Source organism: Xenopus laevis, chromosome 9_10L (assembly GCF_017654675.1).
Source record: "Xenopus laevis strain J_2021 chromosome 9_10L, Xenopus_laevis_v10.1, whole genome shotgun sequence".
Lineage (NCBI taxonomy): Eukaryota > Metazoa > Chordata > Amphibia > Anura > Pipidae > Xenopus > Xenopus laevis.
This window is the reverse complement of record NC_054387.1, coordinates 2,696,388-2,711,650: the sequence shown is the minus strand read 5'-3', so window position 1 is coordinate 2,711,650 and position 15,263 is coordinate 2,696,388. Positions and strand designations below refer to the sequence as shown.

Here is a 15,263-nt window from a genome sequence, read left to right as displayed (position 1 = left end):
TCCACTTTCTCCCCACAGCTCATGGACCCGCCTATCACTTTGGCTCTACCTATCAGGACGCACCCCCTCTCCCCCACAATCCTTAGCGGCTCTTAGGCGAAGCAAGTCCTCCCCATCAACCAATAGGTTACCGGGACATAGAACTAGATCCGGCAGATATCCGTGCGCAGAGCAGCCACACCTCCTCATCCGCCTTCTTCCTTCTGACACAAGCGCGCTCGAATCCCTCCGCGCCACGCTCGCTCCCTCCGGCAGCCCGCCTGAGCTGTGACCCGGCACCGCCCGCATGGAGCTCGTCACCATCCTCGAGAAGACCGTGTCTCCGGGTACGCACCGTCTGGTTATTGGGGGGTTATTACTGAGTGGGATAACGGGGGACGGTAGAGAATTGCATGGGGCTCCCCTGTAGAAGAGCAGGGCCCTAATCCCTATATCTTTCGTTTTCTCAGACCGCAGTGAGTTGGAGGCGGCGCAGAAGTTCCTGGAACAAGCTGCAGTAGAGAATCTGGTAAGGAATGTTAGAAGTTGGGGAAGCACCGTGACAGGCGCACGCAGTCTTGGATTGGCCTCGCCGGTTCCCGTAGTTTATCGTGAGGAGGCAGAAAAGCCTGACACTTACATGTAATAGAGGAGACCCCGAGCTGACAGGGCTCATGTGGGACTTTATTTGCATTACAGCGCCTTATATATATTTACAGGCCTGGGGAGGGAACCTTTACAAGATGCCGGGAACTACTGGGGCTGAGCGTGCGGGGAAATCTTAATGGGTAGCGCTGAGTTACACGGACAGGCCTCGGTCAAACCGCCAAGACTGGCACAACCTAACTTGCCCGCCACGGTGCGGCAGCCAATGGGGAGGCGGGGAGACAGTTAGCCGGCTGTAATCCGGCCAATCAGCGAGCGGGGAGAGGGAGCGGCGGCAAAGCACGTTGCGTTGCACAGTTATGTGGAAGGGCTAATGGGTGGGACTGGGAACCTCATGGATTTCCTTCATAAGTGTCCGACATCTAGTCGCCTCTTACACGTGTACTTTCACTTTTAGTATAAAAAACACTGGCTAATTCTAAGCAACTTTCCAATTGGTCTTCATTATTTATTTATTTTTATAGCTTTTAAATTATTTGCCTTCTTCTTAAGGATCAAGACACACGGTCAGATTCGGGGAGATCAGTGGCCCGGCGAAAAAATCTTCAGGCGACTAATCTCCCCGCCGGCTAAAGCGGAAATCACCGGCGGGACGGCTCTCGAAACGATTCCTTTTTCTGAAATGACCTCACAAGGAAACTTCGGAAAACGAATCGCTCCGAGTGCCGTCCCGCCGGTGATTTACGTTTTAGCCGGCGGGGAGATTAGTCGCCTGAAGAAGAGATTTGTCGCCAGGCCACTAATCTCCTTGAAGCGTTGGATGAAAAAGGCAACTCATTCAAAAACTAAAAATTAATGTCAACGGAGAAACTGCTAAATGGCTAATTCTATGCAACTTTTTAATTGGCCATTTTTTTATATATATATATTTATATTTGTTTGCCATTATCATCTGGCTCTTTCCAGCTTTAAAGCAAGTGTCACTGACCCCATCTATAAGACAAATACTCTTTAAAGCTACAAATGTATTGTTATTACTACTTTTTATTCCTCATCTTTCTATTCAGGCCTCTCCTATTCATATTCCAGTCTCTTATTTAAATCAGTGCATGGTTACTAGGGTGGTTTGGACCCTAGCAACCAGACTGCTAAAATTACAAAGAAGAAAGCTGCCGAATTAAAAACAAAACTCAAACCACAAATAATTAAAAACCAAATGCAGATTGTCTCAGAATATCCCTCTACAACATGCCAAAACAGAATAAAAAGGTCCAATTTGCCATTTTATTACCCTGTCAAAGGGGCTTCCAAACACGTTTTCCGATAATTAACCAGAAATAAAGACTTTTTTTCAATTGCTTTCCATTTTTGATTTGTTACAGTTTTCCAAAATTAAAGCGTAAACTTGAGTTTTTCTGTCTCTGGTGTTTCAGTCTGGCAGCTCAGTGATCCAGGTGTAGATTCTGAACTGTTACATTTAATTGGAACAATTCTTATCATTTGCTACATTTAAATGACACATGCTGCATCTTTGGAATATTAGCAACTATAGTATCACTTATAACAGTTGCCTTTAATGAAACTCCAGGATTCTGCTCAGAAGGGACAAACATAAGAAATGTATCAACTTAATGTAACAGTTTAGAACAGTTTACAGGGTCGGCGACTCCCCCTCTCTCAGAGCATCTTCATAAGGTGAAAAATTAACCTTTTAGATTTATTATAAGAAAAACAGTTTCAAATAGAAAGTCATTGAAAAAATTCTTTATTTCTGGTGAACAATCTGAGATCAACAGAATTGGGGGGGAAAAAGAGTTGGAAGGTGAACGACCCATTCAACAGAAGGCCAACCCTACTGAAATTTTTCCAAAAATTGTCCAGCATGGTGATGTGTTCTCTACAGGCCACACAGAATGAATTTGTGATTGAATCATTGGCCCTTGATCTGATTGGCCAGTTTTGGCCCTGCCTGCGGGTGATCAAATCCACTTGTTTGGCCTGTCTAATGGTCTATGGAAAGTTGGTAGGGATGTGTATGATAAGTGAAAGGTAGGGATTTGAGACTAAAGGTAGCCCTTATATAAACTTATTATTATATAGCTGCAAAATCAATTCAAGAGTGTGCTGCATAGCCAGACTTCTTACTTAGATGGATCTATTCATTAAACCTAGATAGCCTTGCATATAAATGATCATTTGGCCATCCGCATAAGTCTTAATGTGGCGCAAATAATGCGGTTAACCACAGGCCATGCGGTTTTTGCAAATGCAACTTTTCCTTTTGACATGATTTCCAAACTTTTGCTGCCCCCCTTCCCAGAGGCCCTGAGCAGTAGAGAGGGTGTTTAAAGGAACAGTAATACTGAAAACGAGTGCCCCATTCAAGCTGAACAAGTCACAGCTTTACATAGCTGAGAACAGAGAATCTCCATCGGATATAAGTGAATGATACAGAGCTCATATGGCAGCTATGTAACTGTTAATTAAAGATCAAATTGGATAAAATGTGATGGCCAGTGCTTATTATAAGGCAACCTCGATCATATGCGCTTTTAAAAGGGGGCCTCTCTTCTTTTTCCATGGGGGGGAAAAAGCAAGAAATTTGCCTTTTTAGCATAAAGCTAATGTGTTCTGCAGTTCTTTCTTGTGTAATACAGTTCTATATTTTATAGATAGAAATAGAGAGACATAAGGTGCACACCATAGACAGTTGCTTCATCTGGGTGCCTGAGCTAAGCATATATATCTATAGTTTAGTTTACTTTGTTTATTCAGTTTAGTGCACTTTGAAGCCTTACCAATATTCCTGTTCAACTTTGTTTCAGCCTACGTTTGTGGTGGAGCTCTCGAAAGTCCTTGCAAACCCTGCAAACAGTCAGGTGGCCAGAGTTGCAGCCGGCTTACAGATCAAGAACTCCCTGACGTCGAAAGATCCAGATGTAAAAGCACAGTATCAGCAGCGATGGCTAGCGATAGATGCCAATGCCCGTGGAGAAATCAAAACTTATGTAAGATATTTGCAGCCCAACCAATATTTTAATGCTCTGTGTACTAGAGATGATTGTTTTAAAATGTATTAAGTGCTTATAGCGCATGAAATAGTGTGATTAGATTGAGTGACCGCATCAAGTTGGCCTGGTCTACATCCCCTATCTTGATGTATATAGTTTTAGGAGTCTAGCATGTTCCCACCTGAAAAAGTTGAAGCTTTCAACTTGGCTGTTGCAATGCAGATCAGCGTGTGGTTAAATATTATTGATCTGATTGGGCCAGTGATCTAAATTCGGTTCATATCCGACATGAACCAAATTGAAAGGGAGCGGCTTTTGTCTCCAGATATGACCATGTTCCACATTAAAGATGACATATATTGTTATATTGTCCTATAGAAAGGCTAAAGTGTGAAAAGCATTTGTTTTTTAGAATTTATTTAAGGTAGAATGTTGGTCTGTTTGCAGTACTTGAATGGCATGTATTACTTTTTATTTCTAGGTTCTGCGAACACTGGGCACGGAGAGCTACAGGCCAAGTTCAGCATCACAGTGTGTTGCAGGCATAGCATGTGCGGAGGTACCCGTGAACCAATGGCCTCAACTAATACCGCAGCTGGTTGCCAATGTGACCGACCCCAACAGCACAGAGCACATGAAGGAATCCACATTGGAAGCCATAGGATACATCTGTCAGGACATAGTGAGTGTGCTCCCGATTCCTGTAAATCTGTGCTGCAGTAGGGCTAATCTGCTTCATTAAGTATCAATTAACCTGTTTTATATTTCTGTTGAAGGGTAAACTGAGGCAGAAAGATTCTGCAAGCTGTATTTATTTATATCCATCATTTGCATTTGTAGAAAGATTTCAACCTATGTTCTTTATCTTCTGGTTAGGACCCAGAACAGCTCCAGCACAAGTCAAATGAGATCCTGACTGCCATTATACAGGGCATGAGAAAGGAGGAGCCGAGCAATAATGTTCGACTGGCAGCCACCAATGCTCTGCTTAACTCCTTGGAATTTACCAAAGCCAACTTTGACAAAGAGGTAATCAATCGATTTATATATGAGAGGTAGGGTTGTAGAAGAGTCTCCCCTTATTTATATAATGTTTGTATCAAACCTCCTGATGTCTGGGAATTTGTAGAATTTGTTGTGCTGAGCTGACCCCATTCATTTGGGTCTATAAACAGATTCAGAAGTCGATCTACGTGGTTGTTCATGTCCCCTTATCGACCTATGAAGTCACAGCCTTATTCAGCACTTTTGTTGTACAGTTGGTGGCTCAGTCCCAGCTGTAGATGCAAGTTAATCTGTCCCCTGGAGCTCTTTTGAAAAGAGCGATGCCTAAAGCAGAAAAAAAACATGTCCGCTTCAGCTCCAAGGAACTGGTTGGGCATAAGCACAAAAAAACCCTGGAGATACTCTCCTCCTGCTTAATGTTTACTGATATTTTTGCTGTTAATGTGTTTTACCTGAAAAATGCTTTGTTTATTTTCAGTCTGAAAGGCACTATATTATGCAAGTGGTCTGTGAAGCTACTCAGTGCCCTGACACCAGGGTAAGTATTTCCACAGTAAAAATTCTAATTAGTTTTATCTTGAAGGGAGTTGGGAAGCAGCAATAACTAAAGTTTTAAAGCTGAATAAATAAGGTGCATCTTATTTATAATGAAAACAAATAGGCTGGGGTTTTTATTGTGCATTCATTCTAGTCTTGCAAGAGGGTTTTATGGAACTGGATATTTCAGCAGTGTCTTTCTCTGCTGAAACATCTCTCTAAACACTCTGCATGATAATTCTTTGGAAAATGGTTCTCTGTGAAAAGTTATTCTTCTCCTGCAGGTGCGAGTGGCTGCATTGCAAAACCTGGTCAAAATTATGTCTCTGTATTATCAATACATGGAAACCTACATGGGTCCTGCGCTGTTTGCAGTAAGTTCATACACAACAGTGCATTTTCTTGGCTGGTGGAGTGTTTTGACTTCCATTGGCTCATTTTTATTTCCCCTCCTTCACCCCAAAGATCACTGTAGAGGCAATGAAGAATGAGATAGATGAAGTTGCTCTGCAAGGTATTGAGTTTTGGTCCAATGTGTGTGATGAAGAAATGGACCTGGCTATTGAGGCATCGGAGGTAACGTTTTCTACTTTAGGTTACATTGACTCGTTTCCTAATTATGCCTCAAATGTGAAGTGACTTCAGTGCTATTGACCACATTTTTGCACTTTTCATAACAGGCAGCGGAACAAGGGAGGCCTCCAGAGCACACAAGCAAATTCTATGCCAAAGGGGCTTTACAGTATTTGGTTCCTATTCTGACACAAACGCTCACAAAACAGGTAACAATATCAGTCATAACACATTCTGATTCCATCCTGTTTTAGAAGGAAAATGCTCTAAAATAGTACTGACTGGATTGGTTCGATGTTTCCTTAGGATGAAAATGATGATGACGATGACTGGAACCCTTGTAAGGCTGCAGGAGTGTGTCTCATGCTTCTTGCAACCTGCTGCGAGGATGACATTGTCCCCCATGTGCTGCCATTTATCAAGGAGCACATTAAAAATCCAGACTGGCGTTACAGAGATGCAGCAGTCATGGCATTTGGCTGCATTTTGGAAGGGCCAGAGTCGTGTCAGCTAAAGCCTCTTGTTATTCAGGTAAGGAGCCCAGACTTCTTTCCAGCCAGTTTAGAGTTTTAACTGTCTAAGGATGACCTGTTCATGCACCACTCAGAATACTCTGTGTTGATTATGACTCTCTGAAGACTTGGTGGCAAAGCAAGATTGGAGATCATCTTGAACTGTTTGTTTTTGAAAGTTTTCCACTTTGTTTGCATTGGCTGTCTTAAGCCACAGGACTACAGACTGGGTGGATGTAACACCATTGCTAATCTGTTTTCAACAGGCAATGCCTACTTTGATTGAGCTAATGAAGGACCCAAGTGTAGTTGTGAGAGACACTACAGCCTGGACAGTGGGGCGAATATGTGAGCTGTTACCTGAGGCCGCCATCAATGACGTGTATTTGGCGCCCCTTCTTCAGTGCCTCATCGAAGGCCTTGGAGCAGAACCTAGGGTGGCATCAAATGTCTGCTGGGTAAGATCGACGGGTTGCTATTTGCTTGCTTGAGCATGTGGGGACATAAAGATGAGATGTAATGATAGATGTAGAGAATTTGTAATCTTGCTCTTTCAGGCTTTCTCTAGTTTAGCTGAGGCTGCTTATGAAGCTGCTGATGTAACTGACGACCAGGAGGAGCCATCTTCATACTGCCTGTCTTCCTCGTTTGAGGTGATTGTACAGAAACTGCTCGAGACAACAGACAGGTGAGGTGATTGTTTTGAGAGAAAAACACAGGCCCACTCATGACATGAGTGTAAATATACAATGTTTAGGTTACATTTTTTGCACCACACTCCCTTAATGGAATAATATAGAAGATGTACTTGCGGTTGTCTGAGGATGACAAGTTCATGCACCACGCAGAAACTCCTGTGTTGATTATGACTCTCTGAAGGCGCCAAAAACTGCAGATCTGCATACCATATTTGTATGTAACTACAGTTCTTTTTAGATCATGTCCAATGTAGTGACCTTAAAGGGAAGGAGGCTGAACCCATTAACAGTCATATCCATACTGTATTTCAAGTTTGTAACTGTGTATTAATCAGTCTTTAAATCTCAGGCCTGATGGACATCAAAACAACCTGCGAAGCGCTGCCTATGAAGCTCTAATGGAGATAGTTAAGAACAGTGCCAAGGATTGCTACCCCGCAGTACAGAAAACCACTCTAGTAATAATGGAGCGGCTGCAGCAAGTCCTTCAGATGGAGGTAGGAGTTGAAAGCATCTGCTGCGTGAGACTACTTTGTTTTTGTAGCCAGTAGAGCTTTTACATATTCCACCCTCCTTTCTCTCCACAGTCCCACATACAAAGCACTTCGGATAGAATCCAGTTCAATGACTTACAGTCCCTGCTATGTGCTACCCTTCAGGTAAGGACTTTATAGGTGTAAGAGCTTGTAAGTGACTGGGTGGTGAGATGTCGAGGGTGAGACACAAGGCTGGACTTTACCATACTCATGTGCTACAAATGTGCCATACTCATGTGCTACAAATGACTGCTACATTCAGTAAAGTTGCTAATCCTTCTCAGTTTGATAATCTATACCTGTATAATAATTAAAGGCTGGGACCTTTAAGTAGAGGCGTACAATAAGGACATACATTAGGTCTTGGCGTTTTCCTAGCAAGTATGGAACTTAAAAGGGCAATAGAATCTTTAGAAACACTACTATAGTTTTTATAAGTAAGCTGCTGTGCACAGGTTACATTACAGATAACCGTTTATATTTGGTTATCTGCTCTATTACCGTTGCCGTTTCTTCTTTATCATAATGATTGTCTAGAAACACTGCTATAGTATTTCTGAAGCAGTTTTGTTGTGCATGGCAACATGCATTAATTTACTGTAAAAACTCTTTTTGGTGTTACTGTTCCTTTAAGGGGAGTATGCTATCTGCACTTTATGTTCCCTGGCAGCTCCACTTGACAACTTGAAACGCAAGCTGCCTGCAGTTCTGCAGCAAGATCTTGCATGGTGACTCATTCTGTCTGGATCTGTCAGTCCTTCTTAGCATAAATATCCAGCTTTGTGATTAATACGGTTATTTATGCCCTGATTTTTAAAAGGTGTGAAGCAGCCAGATTAGTTTCCTGCAACCTCTGTTGATCCCAACCCCTTCCCATCTAAATTCCACATTTGTATGGAGTTGTAAATGTCATTCTGGCTAGTTTTACATGGACTCAAAAGCACCAAACTACAATACACTTATCTGCAGAATATTTGAATGGCAGTCAATAGAATCTGAGGAAATATGAAAGCATAATATCTTTGTGCACTCAACTACATTCATTGCCCTGGTACCTTTTTGTTCAAGCGGCCTTGAATATTCAGGACAAAACTAAAAATGTCTTCCAAATGCCCATTATGCGATAACCCCAAATCTCACCTGAATACCTAACCTCCAGATTACGTGGAGACGTGGACTCCAACTAATAACTCTCAGGCACCTGGTAACTGTAGAAATTCGAACTCATTCACACTTGGTATTGCTATGAAAAAAGGCCTGTATCAAAATTGTTCTTGATTGTGCATAATCTAAATTAAAGGCAGCTGTTCTAATTGATACAATAGTTGCAAATATTCACAATGTATCACGTGATGTAGCAAATTGTAACCGTTCACAGTGGAAACCCTACAGACAGGAACATTCAACTTCAATTTTGGAAAAGCTGACAGTTTGAAAAAAAGTCTTTCTGGTGAACGATCTGAAAATAAGTTGTTTTTTTTTTTTTTTTTTCTAGAATGTACTGAGGAAGGTTCAACACCAAGATGCCCTACAGATATCGGATGTTGTGATGGCTTCATTGCTCCGCATGTTCCAGAGCACTGCAGGTTCAGGGGGGGTACAGGAAGATGCCCTCATGGCAGTCAGCACCCTAGTGGAAGGTAATTGGATATGATTTGGTTGCATCTCCATATATAGGCCGGCTCTTAGACACCATTCTCTACTGCATTGCAAAGTTTGGCACATTGAAATGACCCAGGGCAATAAAAGAGTTAACTTATTGTATGGTGACATTCTTACAGAATCGAGTCTGTTTTTGTTTGCAAAGGCAAATAATGGCTTCATTGTAGACTTCCCGATTTTGTCTTTATTTAAGGCTGCATCTCCCAAGTGACAGGCTTCCAAAATTCTGTTCTCCCTCTGTATTGTATTAAAAGCCAGGGGGATGCCACAATGACTTGTTCTTAAGGTTATTGTTTCATTAAGTGGGTTTTGTGTTCCTGCTTTTTAGTGCTTGGAGCAGAATTCCTCAAGTACATGGAAGCTTTTAAACCATTCCTTGCCATTGGACTAAAGAATTATGCAGAGTATCAGGTAAAATGGCAATTATTCATTCTTCCACCTATGCCCAGACTGTTAAACTGTAGCCAGAGGCTACTGTAAGAAATCAAACACTCTTTTATTGGGCCTCTGTGTGCTTTAAATACCATGGCCTATTTTAAACTGGCCGCACTCCTTTTTCTTGGCCCCAGAGCTTTAATCCTGCCCTTAAACCATTAGCAGTTTAATATCCCTTCTCCCATCTCTAATATCCCTTCTCCCTTCTGCTGCTGAAGTTAATGAATTTTTTTACTGCCCATGTTTTTAATCTAATTGAGCTCAAAGGGTATATTATGTATATTTTTGCCAATAACTTTCTCTTAGTCATGTACGTGTGTTCTCTGAAGTCCTAAACATGTCTGCTTGCTAAAGAGTCTATGGATGACAAGTTCATGCACCACACAGAATAAATGTTCTGTTGATTATGATTTTCTGAAGACTCATTCCAGACTGCAGTTTGATATCAATCTTCAGCATTTTAGGACCTCCTTTTGTCACACTTAGTGCCCTTTTGCATTACTCCCCCATTGGTTTGTTGCATTTGTGTAATAGGCTTCTGCAAATCCTATTCGCAGGTGTGTCTCGCTGCAGTCGGACTTGTTGGTGACCTGTGCCGTGCTCTACAATCCAATATCTTGCCATTCTGTGATGAAATGATGCAGTTTCTGCTAGAGAATCTAGGGGTAAGTATAAAATGAACAATGAAATTGTGAATATAAAGGAGTATACAGCAATTGCAATTCTGTTAATATGAATAAAGTCTAGGAAAACAAGCCACCATGTCTTATATCTGTTTGTTCGAGCATACTTTGCATCTAGGAAAATTAAAGGATGCTGTTGTAAAGTTTGTGTACTTTTCTTTTCATTAATGCTTAATGTGCATTGTTCTTTGGATTTTATTACCAGAATGAAAATGTTCACCGCTCAGTGAAGCCTCAGATCCTTTCTGTATTTGGGGATGTTGCTCTGGCCATTGGAGGGGAGTTCAAAAAATACCTAGATGTTGTGCTTAATACACTACAACAAGCATCCCAAGCTCAGGTAGACAAGGTAAGCAGCAGCATTGTTCACCAGAAGCAGCAGGAATTATTTCCATAATCCAGAGCAGCACAACGGGCAGAAGCTGTGTCTAATAATGCTGATTATTCCTGTGCTGCTTTGCTGGTTGAGTAATCTAGAGAATAACGTTTTCCACCATGTATTTTTGGCCTCCTCCACACCATAACTCTTTAAAACTGTGTCTGTTATGGGTTCGAGGAGTGACTCTCCCCAACCCTCTGTGTCTCTTCCCCTGCAGTCAGATTACGATATGGTGGATTATCTAAATGAGCTGCGGGAGGGCTGTTTAGAAGCCTATACAGGAATAATCCAGGGGCTCAAGGGAGACCAAGAAAATGTCCACCGTAAGTATTGCAGAACAATCTCTTGTTTACTGTCCAGTCATAATTTGAGTGGAATATTTTAATAGTTGCAGAATACTTCAAGTTTTACCACAACCTAAAGAATTGGTTATTGCTTGTGTGTGCCTGGGTAAACAAAGGGTACATTTCCCAGCCGTTCTATATTGCTTTAGCAACCAGCATGGATACCTCAATATATAGACCAGAGGTTAGTTTTATTTTAAGTTCCACACTATCTGCTCTAGACTTGCAATAGACAAAACAAATTAAAACATTATAGCAGCCATTTTGGATTTGTAAATTCGTATGCTGTATATGGCATAGGATGTCATGGTAACCTCTCTTGCAGCCGATGTGATGTTGGTGCAGCCCCGCGTAGAATTCATCCTGTCGTTTATTGATCACATTGCGGGTGATGAGGATCATACTGATGGCGTGGTGGCCTGTGGAACTGGTCTTGTAGGGTAAGTGGTGGTCTGTTTTCTGCACAGTTGAGTGTGAAGCAGATTAATAGTTAACAAACCATTAAATCTGTCCATTTTTAATATCAAAATAAGTGTGTACTCTATAGAGCTGCGTATGTTTCACAATCGGCGATTGAAATGTTGTAGCTGGTGTAAAGGAATCGAGGGCATGTCATCGTGTTGTGGTGGATTTTTCGTGGGAAACTAAACGTCCAGTTACCCTGGTTTTTGGGAATCTGACTTGGTGACATCAGACTTCTCTTTTTCTGCCTTTAAAAGAGACTTGTGCACAGCCTTCGGAAAGGACGTCCTGAAGTTGGTTGAGGCTCGGCCTATGATCCATGAGCTGCTCACAGAGGGGAGGAGATCAAAGACAAACAAGACAAAAACACTTGCTACCTGGGCGACCAAGGAACTGAGGAAGCTGAAAAACCAAGCCTGGTAAGAATCGTTTGTTTTAGCACTGTGTGTATCCAACGCTGAATGTCTGCTCCTAAACCTCATCTCCTCTCTTCTTCCTCAGACCTCACTGGCTGTATGAGGCCCGAAATCCCACTGGAAATCTCCAATCTATTTGAAAACAAAATTATATCCCGGAAGTGAGGAGTATATGAGCGGATACGTGAATGTTTGGGAATGAGAGGATGAGTGAGTGAGGCTTCAAACATACCGCATGGATGATGCAACCACAGCAGTGCTGTGAGAAGAGCAGACTTCCTGGGAGAGAGAAGGGAGAGCCATAACATTGTCTGCCCCCTCAAGAGGAGCGAGCACAGTGGACCTCCACTTACTGGTGTCTGCTTTCACTGCCTTGGGGCAGAACAGAAGTGACTAGTATAACTTTTTTTTTTTTTTAATTTCATTAACATCTGCCCCTTTACCTACTTTCCACTTTTTATTTTATTTTTTTTGTTAACCAACCCAAGAATGTGGGTGCCCCTTGTCACTTGTGCACACCAGAGAGCAGGGGGGGGCCCCCAAGCGGAAGGATTCTCAGAGTGAGTGTGTGTGAGTGCGGAGGTACAGCAGTGTCTACACAACAGCTTCATTTGCAGTCTATTCTGATCCTGAAAAGTTTTATTGCTCTCTGTGCTTCTGGACTAGTGGAATAAAACTGATCCCGTCACCAGACGCACAGAGCAAGGATCCGAGGTCTTCTCTAGTGTCGCTCTTGGCACTTTTCCTGCCACAGGCCTCTGTTGTTTAATGAGGGATTCAGGAACCTATGGCAGGAAAGTTCAGCAAGAAAAACACTGATCTGGATGTCCAATAGTAAAGTAGTAAGTGAGCTGCCTTTGGCATTTACTTCCTTTTGTTTAATTGCAAGAGGATTAGGAAGAAGTTGGGGAAAGAAAAAATAGCCCGTAATTGTCTCACCCTTTATACAAACCGTTGCTAAATTTAAAGGGTACAATTTGCATATTGGGGGACCAATAGCATCTATACCCCCCCTGTCCCTTTAATGTGCCAAAGAATCAAATCCTTAAGTCTGGAATGTGAATGAACGTTTTCTGCACTGACGGGGCCTCGCAGAGCATTGCTCTGCAGGTGGTGTGTATCTTGCTATGCAGTTCGCAAACAGTGGCCTCCTCCAAGCTGTAAAATGGTTACACCAACAAGATTAAACAAAAAAAAAAAGTGACTCTATGCCAGAGCTACGCTGACTTTTATTTCACTGACTAATGTGATATTCGATCTCCTACTGCACTTAAACTTAAAAAAAAAAAAAAAAAAATTGCAAAAAAAAAAAAGTAAATAGTTTAAAGAAAAGTTTCGAAGTATATTCTAGATACGGACTGGATGCGCGTTGGACCATGGCACTTGTACGAGGTTCTATTTTTTCACTGCAGTTAAAGATAAATAAAATGGTGTCAAACATCCCCAGCCCTTCATCTTGTGTTCTTCATGTTATTAGATGTTGATGATGATGATGATCCCTCCCCAAATTTTTTAGCTGCAGCTAAAATCTTCACGCTTCCCTAATCCTGGCCTTGCCAGAGCCAAGCTTAGGTGGAATGTTTGTAATGTCATTGGGTGGATGACTATGACCGGAATAGGATCAGGCACGGAACCATGGTTCTGGGTCAGCATTTGCCCAGTTACAAGAACCGTTTGATTGTGGACTGGTCAGTTGGGTAAATTAGATTTAGAGTTTTTGGGAGTCAGTCTGAGTCTAATCTACAGTTGGTTTGTAAATGGTAAACTATTGTGAAAATGAATAATATAAGCTTCAGCATACTGAAATAAGACGTTTTCTAAACATAATCAATTAAATAGTCTGTACTGTTTCTGAAATAATCAAGTTTATCTTCAATATCTGTTTCTCTTCATTCTGTCTTCATGCAGCAGTTGGGTGTCAGATATTCACTGACAGTTAGATCCAATATATCTTATAGGGGGGCTCCTTTTGCCTAGAAGATGTATTAGAGGTCACTCTATTAAACTCACCAGACATCATGCCTCTCTACATGCAGGATTTGTGCAAAAGGCAGTTATTTTGTTTTCACTGGAGTCCGTTATATGTGAGCTTGAATACATCTGATAGGAAAGAAAACCTCCATAAAGATATATTGGATCTGTCAATGAATATCTGACACTCAACTGCTTCATGAAGAGAAACGCATAGTGAACATAAACTTAATTATTTCAGAAACAATGCAGAATATTTGATTGTATTTAGAAAGTTTCTTATTTCAGTATGAGGAAGCTTATTACACTTTCATTTTTGCAGTCGTTCCCCTTTAAGTATTGTAACATGCATTGAACAATTGGTTATTAGGTGTGCATGGAATCTAGTGTGAACGACACAGGTTTTAATAGGTTGCAGGTTCTCATTTTAACCCCTATGTATAAAAATAACGGGGGCCTTTTGGTGGTGTTGTGGTGACTAACTCTGCACAAAGAAATTGGCTCAACTTCTATGGCTTTACTCACAGGGATAGAGACTGCATTTATTTTGCTTTCTGTGGTTAATTGAGAGCACCGAGCCATGTGGCCTCCTGGAAGGCACTGACTAACATGGACTAAATGATCCAAATTTGGCAATATACCACAGTTTATTAACGGCCACATGACTAGGGCAGTGTTGATGTTTGAGTTTAGATACAAAACATGTTCTATTGATGCGGCTGCCATCGGACCAGTAACCAATGCTGCCCAGCACTTCTATTCGAATTATTTCAGCGCTTCTGTTGGTTCGAGCAGAAGGTTGTGCTGAGCTTCTTTCCAGTGTTCCATGTGTAGACTGCAAGGAGAATAAACAGTGATTCAGCGATGCAAATGAACTCTTGTGTGTGTGGTGACTGCTTGTAGGCAATTATTAACCACCTCTTCGTTTGTTCTGTGTTGCTCATTAATACTGGGGCCAGATATTAGCAATGCCCTGCTGCTCTTTTTGCCTTTTCAACCTTGGGCAGATTTACATGCAAAATGTCTCATTTCCAGTGCCAAAATCCACCACATGTCCCTGCAGCCGAGCTGAAACCAGCAGCGGAGATCCAACATCGTCTGGCCTAAAGCTGCCCATAGATGTTGAGATTTTTAAAAGATCAGATCCACTTAGTGAGACCATGATCTTCTCAGAACGATCGTACGAATTTACCATCAACTAAAAAGACCAATTTGGCAGGAAAACAAAGGGGAGCTGCAGACATAGATACATTGCACTGGGACCAACAAAGATTTTTTGACTTGGCCGATCAATTTCCTGACAGATGTCGGCCGAAAAATCGTAAGATGTACGATCGTTCCAATCCCACTAAGCGCACGATAATTTCGAAGGATTAGGTCCGGCTTACCTAAAATCGGTCGCGTCTATGGGGAGCTTTACACCTTTTATATAAATCAATAATGGGTTAATTATA

The 15,263-nt window shown here is 41.8% G+C and overlaps 1 protein-coding gene across 2 annotated transcripts; it reads left to right on the top strand.

Moving 5' to 3' along the window:
* The first annotated feature begins 136 nt into the window (after positions 1–136).
* Positions 137–13,280, top strand: LOC108700788 (importin subunit beta-like). Of its 2 annotated transcripts, XM_041577479.1 has the most exons (22): positions 137–326; positions 450–508; positions 3,411–3,593; positions 4,078–4,278; positions 4,473–4,625; positions 5,080–5,139; positions 5,423–5,512; positions 5,604–5,714; positions 5,819–5,920; positions 6,018–6,242; positions 6,490–6,681; positions 6,781–6,911; positions 7,271–7,418; positions 7,509–7,580; positions 8,953–9,097; positions 9,448–9,530; positions 10,112–10,219; positions 10,443–10,586; positions 10,834–10,939; positions 11,286–11,400; positions 11,680–11,841; positions 11,924–13,280. In XM_041577479.1, coding segments are annotated over exons 1-22 (2,631 nt in total). In that variant the 5' UTR covers positions 137–286; the 3' UTR covers positions 11,925–13,280. The 2 variants fall into 2 exon arrangements, with proteins under 2 accessions (XP_041433413.1, XP_041433414.1); XM_041577480.1 differs by lacking the exons at positions 11,286–11,400; positions 11,680–11,841; positions 11,924–13,280 and having other exon boundaries at positions 10,794–10,936.
* The last annotated feature ends 1,983 nt before the right edge of the window (positions 13,281–15,263 follow it).

What these genes read in the sequence shown, in the direction of transcription:
- LOC108700788 (XM_041577479.1), top strand. Translation starts at nt 287, where the DNA reads ATGGAGCTCGTCACCATCCTCGAGAAGACCGTGTCTCCGG. An exon ending in CTCAGTGCCCTGACACCAGG is followed by an intron (nt 5,140 to 5,422) that starts GTAAGTATTTCC and finishes CTTCTCCTGCAG; the next exon opens with GTGCGAGTGGCTGCATTGCA. An exon ending in TGTGGAACTGGTCTTGTAGG is followed by an intron (nt 11,401 to 11,679) that starts GTAAGTGGTGGT and finishes TGCCTTTAAAAG; the next exon opens with AGACTTGTGCACAGCCTTCG.